Source organism: Microtus pennsylvanicus, chromosome 3 (genome assembly GCF_037038515.1).
Source record: "Microtus pennsylvanicus isolate mMicPen1 chromosome 3, mMicPen1.hap1, whole genome shotgun sequence".
NCBI lineage: Eukaryota > Metazoa > Chordata > Mammalia > Rodentia > Cricetidae > Microtus > Microtus pennsylvanicus.
In genome coordinates this window covers 40,939,118-40,952,656 of record NC_134581.1, presented here as the reverse complement: position 1 = coordinate 40,952,656, position 13,539 = coordinate 40,939,118, and the positions used below count along the sequence as shown (strand labels likewise).

General features: G+C 45.3%; 1 protein-coding gene and 1 pseudogene across 3 annotated transcripts in view; one reads left to right on the top strand and one right to left on the bottom strand.

The window, feature by feature from the left end:
• The first annotated feature begins 415 nt into the window (after positions 1-415).
• The window catches only part of Senp6 (SUMO specific peptidase 6), an 88,363-nt gene continuing 75,239 nt past the window's right edge, over positions 416-13,539 (top strand). For 2 of the 3 annotated variants that reach the window (XM_075965127.1, XM_075965126.1), the window contains exon 1: positions 416-610. In XM_075965127.1, coding sequence (XP_075821242.1) covers positions 559-610 — 52 coding nt within the window. In that variant the 5' untranslated portion in view covers positions 416-558. The remainder of the gene's footprint in view (positions 611-13,539) is intronic. The other variant, XM_075965128.1, reaches the window with a different exon arrangement.
• Positions 5,448-5,827, bottom strand: LOC142846666 (small ribosomal subunit protein eS12-like; annotated as a pseudogene).

Genomic DNA, 13,539 nt, shown 5'->3' with positions numbered 1-13,539 from the left:
GGCTGATGCTCTGACGCCTGGGCGGGGTGGGCGGGCAGGCGGCGGCGGCGGCGGCCACTGCGGGAGCAGCGAGGGGTCGCGGGCGCTTGACGGTCGCGGAGCCCTCGCTCGGCGCGCCGCTGCGGCCATTTTACGGCCCGGGACGCAGGCGGCGTGTGCGCGTTCGCCTCGCTCTCCGTCCCCGGCGCCAGCGGCGGAGAGCAGCTTCACGGAGATCGGCGCGGCCGGTGGATGGGGAGTCGTGTGCCGAGGGAAGCCGGACCCGGGAAGCGCCGCCGCCGTCGCCGCCGCCGCTCACGGACCCCGGTAGGAGCTTGAGGAGAAGCAGCCCAGGCCGCGGGCCTCAGCGCCTCCCGTCCGCCCGAGACAGGCCGGGCCGCGTCGGCCAGCTTTTGTGTGGGGACCCGGTCCTGCGGGGACAGCGTCGCTCGCGGACGGCCGAGCCCGAGGCCCGCCAACCTGCGGCTGCTACCCTCCCGCCGCGCGGCCCCTGTTCCCCGCGAGCACGGCCGCGGTGCCGGCCATGGAGTAAGGAGGAGGCGGCGTGGGAAGAGGAAGATGGCGGCGGGCAAGAGCGGCGGCGGCGCTGGGCAGGCTGCTTTTCTGGAAGGTGCGTTCGCGGTCGGCGAACTCAGGGGAGGGTGGGGGTGGGGGAAACTCGCGACACCGGGGTCCCCCGGGCCGTGGTACTCAGCTGTGTGCTCCAGGAGGGCCTGGCTCCGTCAGGAGGGGTCGGGTGGTCGATGGCGGGCGCCCCGAGTTCGGGTCCTCCCGGCAAGGGCTCGGGCAGGCCGGCGCGAGACGGCGCGGTGGCCGCGCTGGGAGCCGAGGCCTTGGGCGGCCTGGCGAGGGCCACGCCGAAGGCTCGGACTAGTCTCCCATCTCCCTATTTTCCATGCTTGCCTAGGGGGTGAGAGGCGGCTGCTTTCGGGTCTTGCTCAGCGTTCGTGCAAAGTTTCAGACTGCTGAGCTTTGGGGGGAATTGGCCGCTCCAAGTCGGCAGGGGAGAGGTAGTTGTCGTTCCCTGGCCTGCTGGTTAAAAAGCTGGTTAAAAGGCTGCTGGCCGCTGCCGTTGGGGTGCAGGTTAGACCCGGTGGTGTCCGATGATACTCTGATGCGATGTGTTTTGGTCATACTTCGTAAACCAGTTTAAATGAAAAAAAAGAGAAGGAGCCTCACAGTGTCAGTTTGGGGACAGCCGGGGAAGCTGAAAGAGTTAGGGTGTTTCCATTTTTAGTCGCTTAAGAGGCAGAGTTAACTATTTTCAGTTGGACTAAGCCGGTTAAAAGGTGTGTTTTGGTTTGGGGTAGTGGTAAATGGGTAACGATACTGGCTTTTGCCTTCCCAGCATCGGGAACATGACGTTCACACGACTTTATTTAATTTTTCTGGTAATTGAGTTTATGAATATGTTTAGGAAAATGAGTCTGCATTCCGTGCTTGTTAAGAATAAATACTTTGGCCGGGCAGTGGTGGCACAGGCCTTTGATCCCAGCATTCGGGAGGCCGAGGCAGGTGGATCTCTGTGAGTTCGAGGCCAGCCTGGATTACAGAGCGAGTTCCAGGATAGCCGTGGCCACACAGAGAAATCCTGTCTCGAAAAACCAAACCAAAAACAACAAAAGAATAATTACTCTGAGTAATTTGAAAGTATTTTTCCCCCCGGGTGAAATATATCCAGGTCATGCTTTAAGAAATGATTTAGAAGCATTACTGGATTAAGAAGATATAAATTAAAGTTAAGAAAGAACCTTAGATTTCTGTAGGAGGGTGGCATAATGCCCTGCTCACTGCCCCTGGAGGAAGTACTCGGCTAATGAATGGAGGCTAAGAGAAGAGCGAAAATAATTTTTTTTATTCTTTATACTTGAGAATAGGCAAGTGGGGAAAAAAAAAGCTTACTTTGCCTTGCAAGCCAGACTTTATATAAAAAGTGATGAGACCTTTCTATTATTTTCCTCACAAGATAAGGAAAGCGTGTGTGTTTTCCTGAGTTCATTTTCTGTTACCTCCATACTGGTTTGACCACGTTAGGTAACCTACCAACAGATGGAGAGAGTAGTTTGTATTGCAGGTTGTGCTATGCCTTCTATTTTTTTGTTTGGAAATTGGAAACTCAAGCGGTGGCTTTCTGATGTTCATATTCACCAGGAAGAGGATTAGACTTGTGGGATTTTGTGAATTTTGGGCTTCTGTAGGCTGCTAACTCAGTTTAAACATGAGTGGATAAACACAGGGAGGGTAAAACAGGCACAAAGACATCACTAGCAGGCTGATGTGACTGGCAGTGGCTTTAATTTATCCTAACATCAGTGTCCAGAAATGCACAGATGTGGAAGTGTGAGTTCCACCTTGTCTCATTCAGTAGTTAAAAAAGTTTGGACCAGGCCAGCCTTGAACTTCTGGAATCCTCTTGCCTCAGCTTCTCAAGCACTAGGATTACAGATACGTGGTTTTTTAGGATTAATTATTTTTAAAACCTGTTTTTAAACTTCTATTTTCTGTGTATGATTTTTTTTGCCTGTATGTATGTGCAACCTGCACAAGCCTGCACAGTTAAAAAAAAGAAGGCATCTGGTCACCTGGAGCTGGAAGTATGGATGGTTGTGAGCCACTATATAGGTACAGTGAACTGAACTTGGGGTCTCCAGCCCTTAGGTTTGATATTTTAAAGATCCCTATATTACGCTTTGGTTTTCTTTGACAATATTTTTCTTAACTCATCAAACATTTTTAGTAGCCTAGTCTACTTGGTTGGAATAAAACAGTGAATGAAGTACTCGAAATCACTGCCTTCATAGAATGTGTATATTTTAATGGAAGAGACTGCCAACCAGTGGGAAAGAAACAAAGCAAAACAAAAACAAACAAACAAAAACCAATGCATTTAAAACATTTTTCAAAACTTCTATCAGCTTTTTGAGGTCTGCTCAAACTTGACATGTGTCTGAAATGTCCTGATGCCGCCTGTGCTCTACAAATCTGCATATGCATACATGGAAAACTGTTTTAACAATTTCTCAAATGATTTCTTTCTACTTTTCAGCCAGATAGAAATAAAAGCTCTATTGAAGCAATTAGCTTGTAGTTTTCCTGTCATATTCTTATATCTAGAATACATTTGCTGTTAATGAATAAACTAGATCATTATGATGTGATAAAGACTATGGAAGAAACATGGAGAGCAATGCAGGCGAATCTGAGTTCAAGGCCAACCTGGTCTACAGAGCAAGTTCCAGGACAGCCAGGGCTACACATAGAAACCCTGTTTCAAAAAAACGAGAAAAAAAAAAAAGGAAGGAAGGTGTCTTTAAAGAGGGGCTGCCGAGTGAACCCCTTAATCGCAAGATACTCAAAGGGGTGATGCATATAAAGGTTCAGAGGCCATTTGTGGTTTCACTACTTGAAATTAAGGGAGAGAACTTGAAATTAAGGGAGAGAGGGGTAGAAGCTCTGTGGTACAGGATTGTGATAATTGTCTTTTTCCAAGTAGTAGGAAGCCATTGGAGAACTGAGAACAAAAAAAGTGTCCTAATATAATTTATACGTACATACATATTTGTCTGTGGTGCTTGCTTAGTAGTAGAGTGCTTGCCTAGCATCTGCAAAATCTTGGGTTTGATCCCCAGCAAGGAATATAACAGGGTGGTGGCCACCTGTAATCCCAGTGCTTGGGAGGTGGAAGCTGGAGACTCAGAAGTTTAAGGTCATTCCTGTGGGATACACAAGACCTTTTTTTTTCTTTTGTCACTTTGGCTGCCTTATCTGCAATAAATTACAAAAGTTCAAGAATAAAAGGGAGATGAATTACAAACAAAACAGTGCAGCAGTTTTGGTAGAAGTGAGCCTGGCTTGAAAATTGGAAAAGGAGAGTCACGGGGTTGAATGAAGAGCAGAATAGAGTAAGATTTATTTATTCATGCAGTATCCACTTAAGATGAGAATAAGAAAGACTCCAAGATCCTTTTGTGAGGGTTGGTCTGAGGTTCTGGGATGAGTGACGCACCGCTGGATTCCAGGTCTCAAGTGATGTCTGGTATCTTTGCTCTAGGATATGTCTAACTGTTAAGGAGAACCCCAATTCTGTGTTGTTCTGTGTTGAAGTTTCACTGATGCTCATCTACTGATGTCACCTTTTCACCTGTCGCAGTGTCGCCAGTCTCTCTGTTCATTCAACATGCGGTTTAGTCTCCTGAATAGTGAGGAGACTCAATAATCAAAGTCATAATCATAAAATTACAACTGTCATGTGTAACAAATGAGTTATTTATAATAAGCATTTTTATCTTAGTCCCTTAAAGGGTGAATAGGAGGAGTGGTGGCGAGACAGAGCTTTCCAGGAAGAGACAGTAAAAAGGAACAAGGCACATTTGAGAGGGATGAAAACAGTGTCAAAAGGATGGTTCAAGGTGAGGCTGACATTAGCAAGTATACTTCACAAACAAACAAAAAGTACTTGAATCCTATGTGGAGACAGCTGTAGAGGGGTGGCAGCTTAGGGAAACCAGCTTACTTATTCCGCTTCCCTTCTGGTGGTGTCTTCTCATCTGCTCTGTGGGACTCCGCTCTCACATTTGTTTGTGTAGTGCACTTACTTAGAGCTAGTTTGCTTTCTCTTTACCTTCTTTTCTGCAATCTGAATTACATTTGCTATTCCATTCTCTCTCTCTCTCTCTCTCTCTCTCTCTCTCTCTCTCTGTCTGTGTGTGTGTGTGTGTGTGAGAGAGAGAGAGAGAGAGAGAGAGAGAGAGAGAGAGAGAGAGACAGCGAGAGACAGCGAGCGCCGCGCGCAAGAGAGCTCACAAGTGCATGCATGGACTCCTGCCTATGTTTGTTGAGGCCAGAGATCAAATTGCCTTCCATCACTCTACACCTTTTTTTTTTTTGAAATCTTTAAAAAGGTTTATCTTCATTTATGTGTATGTACATGAGTTGTACGTGCACTACATGAATGCAGGAGCCGGCAGAAGTCAGAAGCAATGTTGGATCCCCTGGAATTGGAGTCAGAGATGCTGTCCTATGGGTACTGGGAACTGAACCCTGGTTCTCCGCAGGAACAAGTGTTCTTAACTCCTAAGACATCTCTTCAGCCCTTCTAAATGTTCTACTTTCTTTTGTTTTTAACGATGCATGTATGTATGTGCTCCTCTTTATGTATACAGATGTGAGCACATACTTGCCACAATGTACATGTACAGGTCAGAGGACAGCTTCAAGCCTCAGTCTTTGCCTTCTACCTTGTTTGAGATGGAGTCCCTTTTGTTGTTTGCCTAAACTCGGAACTGTCCTGCTTGCCTGTCTTCCTGACTGCCTATAGAAGAGCTGTGATTTTGTGGGTTTTTTTAGCACTGGCTTTCGGTGATTTTGGAAATTGGATCAGTTTCTCATGCTGGCTTATGAAGTGCTTTGCCCATTGAGCCATCTCCCCAGCCCTCAGCCTTATTTATTTATTTAAACGAGCCAAGTATTTTATTTTTTCGCTTCTTACATTTAAAGTACTCTTTGATAATATCATTAGCTTGAGATTCTTGCTGTAGGTAGTCCTTAACCGTTATACAACTGCATCCAACCATTTCCCATTTCTTGTCATCAACCTTAATCAGGTTGATTTTTATTCTTGGCACAAAGTACTTCCACCAACGTGACATATATAGGCTCATCATAGTTGTGTGCCAGCACACAAAGATAGGCTTGGGGCTTGCCCAAGGCTTTGGAAGCTTCACAGAGTCTTTATGCAAAACCATCATGGATGAGAAGTCTTTATCATCTCTTGTAGAATAGCACTAATGTTCATGAAGCCTCCAGCAACAATGCCTTCCCGGACCATGGTTACTTGGAAAGTTGACTGTTGGGTGCACCTGAGCCTCAGTGCCAAGGAAAAACTCGACCTTCGTTTTTAATACAGAATCTCTCACTGAACCTGGAGCTTGTGATTCAGCTAGTCTGGCCAGCTTGGCAAATCCCCTTTAGAATCCTGTTTCTTCCTTCCAATGATGAGCATACAGGCATTTGCTGGTATATACAGCATTGCTCATTTTTAATAATTGATATGTAGCTACAGAACATCCTTTACATAATTTTAATTAAAAAATTCTTGAGACTTATTTTATTCCCCGTAATGTATTCTTTCTTGGAGAATGTAGTTGAAAAAAATGCATGTTCTGTAACAGCTGAGTGTTTACATCCTCTAGATGTCAGGTACATTAGCAAGTAGATAGTGTTTAAGTCTTCCCTTTTCGTGCTGCCCTTAGACTCTGTGGTAGATGACCTTGAAATTTTGATCCCCAGGGAATGAACTAAGGTGGTCAGGCTCACTGAGCTATCCTCCCTCCCCCTCCTCTTGTCTCTAAATCAGCAAAATGTTTCTGTCTCCAATAAGAAGTGTTTTCCATTATATTTAGCTATACTTTTATATGTAAAACTAGTTTAGAACTCAGTCAGCCTGCCAGTTTCACAGGACAGCAATTCTTAATAACTTCTGTTGAACTCAAACACAGTTTGTCCTTCCATGGAGCCTTTAGGTTTACTCAGAAACATTTCCAGGTTCTTTATTTAGTATTGCTTTTCTTCGGGTGTTTGTTTGCTTTGGATGCATTGGGGGAGGGGAGTTCTGAGTATGTAGCCCAGGATGAATGACTTTGTGTAGCTTAGCCTGTTGCCCTGCCGCAGCTTCCATTGCTGGGATGCAGGCTGTATGCTTGGTTAACTGGTGTTGATTTCTCTGTAGGGAGAGGGCAAGCGTCACGAGTGTCAGGATGCTGTAGCTCTTTGAACTCTACACAACTCTCTTCATCCCCTGATTGTTTCCCCAGCTCTCCAACAAAGTCATAGTGCAGTGGTCTCCTCCTATCCATTTTCTCTTTGCTTTGTTTTGTTTGCTCATGATCACACGTAGTCTGAAAAGATCAAATGGAAATTCCAACAATAAACAAGTCATGGTTTTAAATTGCACTTCTGAGTAACAAGGTGAAAAATCTTGGCAACCATCCTCTCTATCCAGCCTTCAATACTCCCTTCCCCCAAAGTTATTCTATGTAAGTCCTGGCGGACCTGGAACTCATAGAGATCCACTTCCCCTTGTGCTTCAGTATTGGAATTAAAGGCATATGTCCCCAAGCCCAGTTGTTCCTGTCTTTTATGTAATTTTTATATCAGTCACTTAATAGCTGCCTTGGTGATAAGATTGAATGTTGTACTATAACATTTCTTGTGTTCAGTTTTATTTAAGGTTCAAGAGTGTGCTAGAATAGAGAAAAGGTTAGAGTTCTTTAGTTACTAAGAGAAAAACAACAGTAAGAATAAAAAATTTAAAGGCAGATTTGTTGGCAATTCAGACTAAGAGTTATAGCCAGAGTGCAAGAGACATTGTTCTAAGGTTTGTGTCCACTGTGGTCGAACATAGTAGATAAGTGAAAGACTACTACTTTTCTCAAATTACAAGGGACAGGTTTTATGAAATTCAAGTTTGCAGATTCAGAACAGTTCATGAATTATACAGAAAAATGAAACAGGGCTAGGGATGTAGCTTAGTGATAGAATGTTTGCCTAGCATGTGAGAGCCTGTATTCCCATCCTAGCACTGGTGTGGGGTGGAATAGATGAGGACATAAAACAAAGTGACATATCAAGTCGTTAGGCCTATGCTGATCAAACACTGATAGACGATTTTCTGAAATTAGGCAAAGAAAATTAATGGAATTAACAATAGCTGGGTTATCATGAGGGAGAGAATCTTGTGCATTTTGTGGCTATAGAAAAGTCTAATTTTATGTTATTCTCATGGTTATGTTCAGAGGAGTGATCCAGGAAGATAGTTCTTCTGCCAGGCTGGTATCCATGCGTGTGGAATCTGCAGTCACAATCGTCACTCACAGCTTTTCCAGTTGTTGTTCGACTTCACCAGACCAATTAACTAAAAGATATCTAGACAATTCTTTAAATTTTTCATATCACACACAGCCCCAGATACTTCCATTCACAGCTAAGCTGAGCCAATTGCCACAGCCGCGGCTGTGCTTGCCGCAGCAGCAAGGGCAGTTAGAACTGGTAGCAGAGGGGCCAGCACAGAGGAGAGGAAGGGGAGGCAATCTTGCTTTCCCCTCCCTGGCTTTCCTCTGCCTGCTCCTGTCATTAGGAGTGGCTTTGCCATGACCCCAGAAGCAGTAAGAAACCACTGTTCCTTCAGCAGTCCCCTAAATAACATACCCCAGCTGCCATACCCCCGTGGCTCATTTATTCCTGTCAGCTGAGTGCATGGAAGACACCTTCTCCCTCGTGCACCTCTTTGGCTTCCCTAGCAGCTCAGCTGATCCTGCTTCTGCTCTGAAAGGTGATGGAGGAAGGTCATTGGCTAATAAAGGAACTGCCTTGGCCCATTTCATTGGTTAGAAGATAGGTGGGAGGAGTAAACAGAACAAAATGCTGAGAGGAAGAAGAAGTGAGCTCAGACTCAACAGCTCTCCTCTTGGGAGCAGACGCCTCAGAGAGATGCCATGCTCCCCACTCCCGGGAAGATGCACGCTATGAAGCTCTGACCCAGGATGGACTTAGGCTAGAATCTTCCCGGCAAGACCGGTGCTATACAGATGATAAGAAATGGGCTAGTCCAGGTGTGAGAGTTAGCCTAAAAGAGGCTAGGTAGAAATGAGCCAAGCAGTGATTAAATGAATACAGTGTCCGTGTAATTATTTTGGGGCATAAGCTGAGCAGGCGGCTGGGGTGTTGGGGACGCAGCCCCGCCGCTGCTCTTATTACTACAGAAAGGGCCCCGCTTAAACCAAGTTTTAGGGAATTTGGGCATTGTCAATCTGTCTGGCTACTTCCTGCTGAGCGGGGACGTTGCATTCTTACAGGTTTTTACTTCAATCTACTGCCATTTTCTAGCCGAGCTTGGACTCTGTTGCGCGACAGGGGAGAGAGGTGGAGGCTCCTCCCCACCGAACTGTAAGGTGGAGGCGTGGCGTGGCTGAGCCGCCCGATGTGGTCCAGGCCGGTTGCCCCAGGCTGGGACAGAGGTTCAGGCCAACAGATCTTTTTTTTTTTTAAATTTATTTATTTATTAAGGATTTCTGCCTCCTCCCCGCCACCGCCTCCCATTTCCCTCCCCCGATCAAGTCCCTCTCCCTCATCAGCTCGAAGAGCAATCAGGGTTCCCTGACCTGTGGGAAGTCCAAGGACCGCCTACCTCCATCCAGGTTTAGTAAGGTGAGCATCCAAACTGCCTAGGCTCCCCCAAAGCCAGTACGTGCAGTAGGATCAAAAACCCATTGCCATTGTTCTTGAGTTCTCAGTAGTCCTCATTGTCCGCTATGTTCAGCAAGTCCAGTTTTATCCCATGCTTTTTCAGACCCAGGCCAGCTGGCCTTGGTGAATTCCCGATAGAACATCCCCATTGTCTCAGTGTTTGGGTGTACCCCTCGCGGTCCTGAGTTCCTTGCTTGTGCTCCCTCTCCTTCTGCTCCTGATTTTGACCTTGAGATTTCAGTCCGGTGCTCCAATGTGGAGCACAGACATTAAGGGCCTCATTGAATAAATGGGACCTGCTAAGACTGAGAAGCTTCTGTAAAGCAAAGGACACTGTCACTAAGACAAAAAGGCAACCCACTGACTGGGAGAAGATCTTCACTAACCCCGCAACTGACAAAGGTCTGATCTCCAAAATATATACAGATCTCAAGAAACTAGACCGTAAAAGGCTAATCAACCCAATTATAAAATGGGGCATTGAGCTGAACAGAGAATTCTCAACAGAAGAAGTTCAAATGGCCAAAAGACACTTAAGGTCATGCTCAACTTCCTTAGCGATCAGGGAAATGCAAATCAAGACAACTTTAAGATACCATCTTACACCTGTCAGAATGGCTAAAATAAAAAACACCAATGATAGCCTTTGCTGGAGAGGTTGTGGAGAAAGGGGTACACTCACCCATTGCTGGTGGGAATGCAAACTTGTGCAACCACTCTGGAAAGCAGTGTGGCGGTTTCTCAGGAAATTCGGGATCAACCTACCCCTGGACCCAGTAATACCACTCTTGGGAATATACCCAAGAGAGGCCCTATCATACAACAAAAGTATATGCTCAACTATGTTCAGGCCAACAGATCTTACCTCGTGCTGTACTTCTATGCCCTGAGGCAGGTCCCGGTGTTTGCAGCTTCGCAGACCCTCAGTGCTGCTTGGCCTTGGAGCTGCAGCTGCTCACACTCCACTGCAAACTCCAGAGGTGTCGGTAATTCAAACCACACAAATATCACTCCCTTCCTTAGCATACTTTGTTCAGTGGCAAAATCCAGATCTCTACCAGGCTTATCCCAGGATGACACATTAAGATTGCCAGAGACGGCAAACCAAAAAGCAATTGTGTCACATTCAGTCAAAAACCTCTCTAATGCGCTCCGTAACAGCTCGTTAAGAGCTAGAAAAATCAGGTGTGATGTTGAAGCGCCCATTCTAAACTCCTATTCTTCCTTTTATTTTCATTTTAAACCGTCCACTTTGATCGTGGCTCTGACTTTAAACCATCCGCTTTGGTTGCGGCCCTATTACCCCCACTCTCCCTTCTACCGGCGAGAGCGGAAAACCCGCTTTTTGTCGCGGATCCCCAATCTTTACCTTGAGGATTATTTGGTGCACCCCCTGACTGCAGCAAGTTCTGGGCTCCACGGAGAGAGGTTTGGAGGTTCCCCTACCGGCCACCAACTGTTCAGCCCTCGTCCCGCAAGGATGACGCGACCACCGGAGCTCTTCTCACTGCAGTTTATTCCAGGACTTTATTCACAGCAATCTATCTCCTTCTCCTTTTCTTTCTCTCCTCTCTCCTTTTTTCCTCTCTCTCCTTCCCTCTCCTCTCTCTGGGCAAAACCTCTCCCAGCCCTTAAGTAGGCATGGGCCAACCCCGAACTGCCAGGTGGGCACTGCCCATAGGTTCACGCATATGCAGGCAGCTGATAATCATTGCGTGATCATAGCATAGGTCAGGCCTTAGCCATCTCAGGAGTTGATTATACATCTCCATCAGGTGTGACACCACGCAGCTCACTACAGTAGGGCCTGACTTGGATGCTCTGATTTCAGGTTGGCTTCATGCTGGAGTCTGCCTGGCAGGCCTGCTCCCTCTCCATGTAGTCTTGAGGTATCTTTGGGTGGTTAGCATGGCAACAGTGGGCTTAGACTTGAATTGGGGAGCCAGGGACTCCACAGAAACTGCCTTTGGAGAATTTGAGAGTGACCCAGCACCATCTCAGACTGCTATTTTTTAAGGTTTCTGTTACTTTTTTATTATCCCCCCCCCCCCCCCCCCATATACCAGGATCTTGCTATGTATATAACCCTGCTGGCCAGATATTTACTGTTTAGCCTAGACTGGTTTGAACTCAGGACAGTCCTTTTGCCTCAACTCATCCTGACTTCTGGATTATAGTTTTGTGTCATTGTACCTAGCCACCTTTATTTTGGGGTTTTGAGGTTTTGTTTTGTTGTTTTTGTTTTTTTCGGGGGATGGGTTTCAAGACAGGTTTCTCTCTGTTTCTTGCCTGTCCCGGAACTTGCTCTGTAGGGCAGCAGGCTGGCCTCAAACTCAGAGATCTTCCTGCCTCTGCTTCCTGAATGCTAGGATTAAAGGTGTGCACCCAGCCATTTCTTTATGTATCTATCACTGAGTTACAGACATACACCTATATATACATAGGTATATATGCATTCTTATATAAATAATATTCACACTTATGTAATTGTTGTGCCCCCCACTTTTTTTTTGAGATGGGGTCTTGGTACATAGCTGTGACCAGCCTGAAACTTAGAGATCCACCTGTCTTCACTTCCTGCATTAAGGAATATAGCTGGGATTGAAGGTGTGTGCTACCATACCTGGTAGTGTTTATAATAAACAGCAAGCCAGATCCAGCTGCATCATAGTTTCCCACACCTGGCCTGTTGTGTGCTTGGTGGAATGTCTAGATCTTGTGTGAGCAAATTCAGCTTCACTGTCCAAATTGATATCTGAAAACATTTCATCAGATTTTACGTTTTCCTTTTTTTAGATATCATCATCCTCTTACAATTATTTGATTTAATTTTGTCCTCTGATTGTCACATGGGACTTGCAGTTACAGTACTTCATACCAAGGTTGAATATTTCTTTGGTTGTATAAAAATTGTTTATTCAAGGTTCAAAATTACCTATTGTGTTCAGACCTGGCGCTAGATAGTTATAGTTAGCTTTAGTTGTAAACTTAACTTGGTCTATCTGGGAAGAGGGAACCTCAACTGAAGGATTGTCTCCATCAGATTAGCTTGTGAGCATGTTTTTGGGACATTTTCTTAATTGCTAATTGATAGAGGAGAGGTCAACCCACTGTGGGTGGTGCCATCAGGATGCAGGTGGGCCTGTATTGAATCAGAGAGCAAGCCGAGCAAGCCATAAAAAGTACTCTAGTAAGTGTTCCTCCTTGGTCTCTGCTTCAGTTCTTGCCTTCAGAGTTCTGTCTTGAATTTCTATCTTGCCTTCCCTCAATGGTGAACTATAACTTATAAGCCAAATAAATCATTTTCTTTCTCGAGTTGCTTTTGTTGATGTTTGTCAAACCAACAGAAAGCTAATTACAAACTTTTAAATTTAATTTTATTTGTGTGTGTGTGTGTGTGTGTATGTCAGTCAGTCTGTCTGTCTATGTCTGACTGCCTGTGGTGGCGATGTATGTGCACATGAGTTCAGGTGCCTGTGAAGGCCGGAAGCATTGTGTTCTTTATGGTTCCAGTTTCAGGTGCTTTTGAACGGCCACATGTAGGTGTTGGGAACCACACCTGCATTGAATCGCCAAGCCATTTCTTCAGCCCCCACAGCATCTGTATTCTATGATGGATTCTCTCTATTCTGGAGAATAATCTTTGGTTGAATTCTTTAGATTGAACATGTCCTACTAAAATAATTTATTTTAATCTTTTTATTTTTTGAGATTATAGTATAATCCCATCATTTCTCCTTCTGTTTCCTCCCTCCAAACCATCCCCTGTACTGACTGCCCTTACCCTCTTTCAGGTTCAACTAAAATAGTTCCTACCTATGATTAAAATTATATATGTGTGTTAATATAAATGTGATGGGTGCTCAGAGACCAGAAGAGGATGTTGGATCCTCTTGAGTAACATGTGGTTATGAGCCAGCTGATGTGTGCGCTGGGAACCAATCTCTTTAGCCCCTTTTTGCTATTTTTGTTGCTTCTTTCATTTACTATTATCGCCTCTCTGTTTTTCTTCTTACATCACTGTTATTTTGGTGGAGAATATAGAAGAAAAAAATGTATTGAGCTAAAGAGATGGCTTTAGTGTTAAGAGTGCTTGCCTGTTATGCACAGGGTCCTGGGTTTGATTCCTACCAATGGAAGAAACTTTGTTTCTAATTTAAGATAGTAACAAAACAACCAGTGTTACTCATAACAGTGTGGTGGCATGTAAATACTCAAGGATCTTTGAGGATTTGAACTTTCTGCCTGCTGTGCATGACGCGCTGTTTATATCCCCAGCACCACTTAGACGGGGCA